Here is a 1,694-nt window from a genome sequence, read left to right as displayed (position 1 = left end):
AACCCGAACGGATCTCAGGTCCCTTGGTATCGAGCATGACAGCAACGTGCTTGCCGGGGCACTGCTTGAGAGCCTCCTTAAGGTTGGCAAGGCACTTACTGTGGCTCTCAAAGTCACCGTGGGAGAAGTTGAACCTAGCGATGTTGAGTCCCTGGTTAATCATCTTGACCAAAGTCTCGACATCCCAATCAGAGGGACCCATAGTGCAGGTAAGAGTGGTCTTACGAGTGATGGGGTCACAGCTGGAACCATCCCAGGCAGCAAGGTCAGCCATCTGATCGGTGATACAGACGGCGGCCTGACCGAGAACACTGTGGTTCTTCATAGAGCGTCCGCTGAAGCCGTGAGACATTGTTTTTTCGAGAAATGAACTGAAAGCAAACCAATCCACAGCTACATAATCACAATACTCTAGATAAGCTCTTCATCCCGGCTGTTCATAGCTGTCGCTCAGCTGAAATGGCCAAGAGACACTGCCGAGACACCGAGTGAATGCGAACCACGTTGAAGCGCTTGACACTGCGCAGCTCAATAAGTGAGCACACAAGCACGCTGTCCCAAAGCTTACATAATTACTCCTGAGAATGGGGCTAAAGCATCATGTATAATAATAGATGTCATTGAATGTTTGGTATGTAGCCTTCTTTAGAAGTCTGTCAGATGTACGAGGTCAAAGTGGACGATGTCAAGTCATCACATCGTCTTGGGCTATCGCCAATGATCATGTCCGACCATCTCACGATCACCAATGATCATGTCCGACCATTTCACGACCACCAATGATCATGTCCGACCATCTCACGATCACCAACGATCATGTCCGACCATCTCACGATCACCAATGATCATGTCCGACCATCTCACGATCACCAGTGATCATGTCCGACCATCTCACGATCACCAGTGATCATGTCCGACCATCTCACGATCACCAACGATCATGTCCGACCATCTCACGATCACCAATGATCATGTCCGACCATCTCACGATCACCAATGATCATGTCCGATCATCCCACAATCATCAACGATCATGTGTGACCATCAAACAGCCATCAATGATCATACCCGTCAAACCTGAAGCGTCATTAAGTGGAACCTAGCGATGTTGAGTCCTTGATTGATCATCTTGACCAAAGTCCCGACATCCCAATCAGAGGGACCCATAGTGCAGGTAAGAGTGGTCTTACGAGTGATGGGGTCACAGCTGGAACCATCCCAGGCAGCAAGGTCAGCCATCTGATCGGTGATACAGACGGCGGCCTGACCGAGCACACTGGTTCTCCCAGACCTTAGCGAAGCATCACGCTCACTACCCGAAGACCGTGACTAAGTCAACACACTTAAGATGAAATGCAAGGAACACGGAATCACCGAAATAATTGCCTTAAACAGGCAAAGCCCTCACGTGAGAGGAGCACAATTATTATGCCAAATTGTTCAGAAAGGCAGTGTTTCAATCGAGAAACAAGGTGCAATCATTGTCGAGAACAGCTTACTCAACATTGACAACTTCCATCATGTTGGTGGCACCAGCAGTGTTCTCCTTGATACCGTGAACGGCAACAACCTTATCACCAACCTTCACGAGGCCAACAGACTTGGCGTACTCGAGGGCCTTGGCAATGACAGTCTCGGTATCCTTAAGGGACTCAACCTGGAAGGGGAGGATACCACGAGCCACAGCGGTGTGG

General features: G+C 49.5%; 3 protein-coding genes across 3 annotated transcripts; all 3 read right to left on the bottom strand.

Moving 5' to 3' along the window:
- Positions 1-3: 3 nt before the first annotated feature.
- Positions 4-352, bottom strand: Pmar_PMAR007101 (pyruvate kinase, putative; the record flags this gene model as incomplete). Its single annotated transcript, XM_002767625.1, has 1 exon — positions 4-352. A coding segment is annotated over one exon (349 nt), but the record flags the coding sequence as incomplete, so codon positions are not given.
- Positions 353-1,071: 719 nt separating this feature from the next.
- Pmar_PMAR007100 (hypothetical protein) lies at positions 1,072-1,239 on the bottom strand (the record flags this gene model as incomplete). Its single annotated transcript, XM_002767624.1, has 1 exon — positions 1,072-1,239. One exon carries the CDS (start codon positions 1,237-1,239, stop codon positions 1,072-1,074), a length of 168 nt encoding a protein of 55 aa, XP_002767670.1.
- Positions 1,240-1,499: 260 nt separating this feature from the next.
- On the bottom strand, positions 1,500-1,657 carry Pmar_PMAR007099 (hypothetical protein; the record flags this gene model as incomplete). Its single annotated transcript, XM_002767623.1, has 1 exon — positions 1,500-1,657. A coding segment is annotated over one exon (158 nt), but the record flags the coding sequence as incomplete, so codon positions are not given.
- Between the last annotated feature and the right edge of the window lie 37 nt (positions 1,658-1,694).

This window comes from Perkinsus marinus (assembly GCF_000006405.1).
Source record: "Perkinsus marinus ATCC 50983 genomic scaffold scf_1104296970374, whole genome shotgun sequence".
Taxonomy (NCBI): domain Eukaryota; phylum Perkinsozoa; order Perkinsida; family Perkinsidae; genus Perkinsus; species Perkinsus marinus.
The sequence above is the reverse complement of the archived record's forward strand: the minus strand, read 5'-3'. Positions and strand labels throughout refer to the sequence as shown.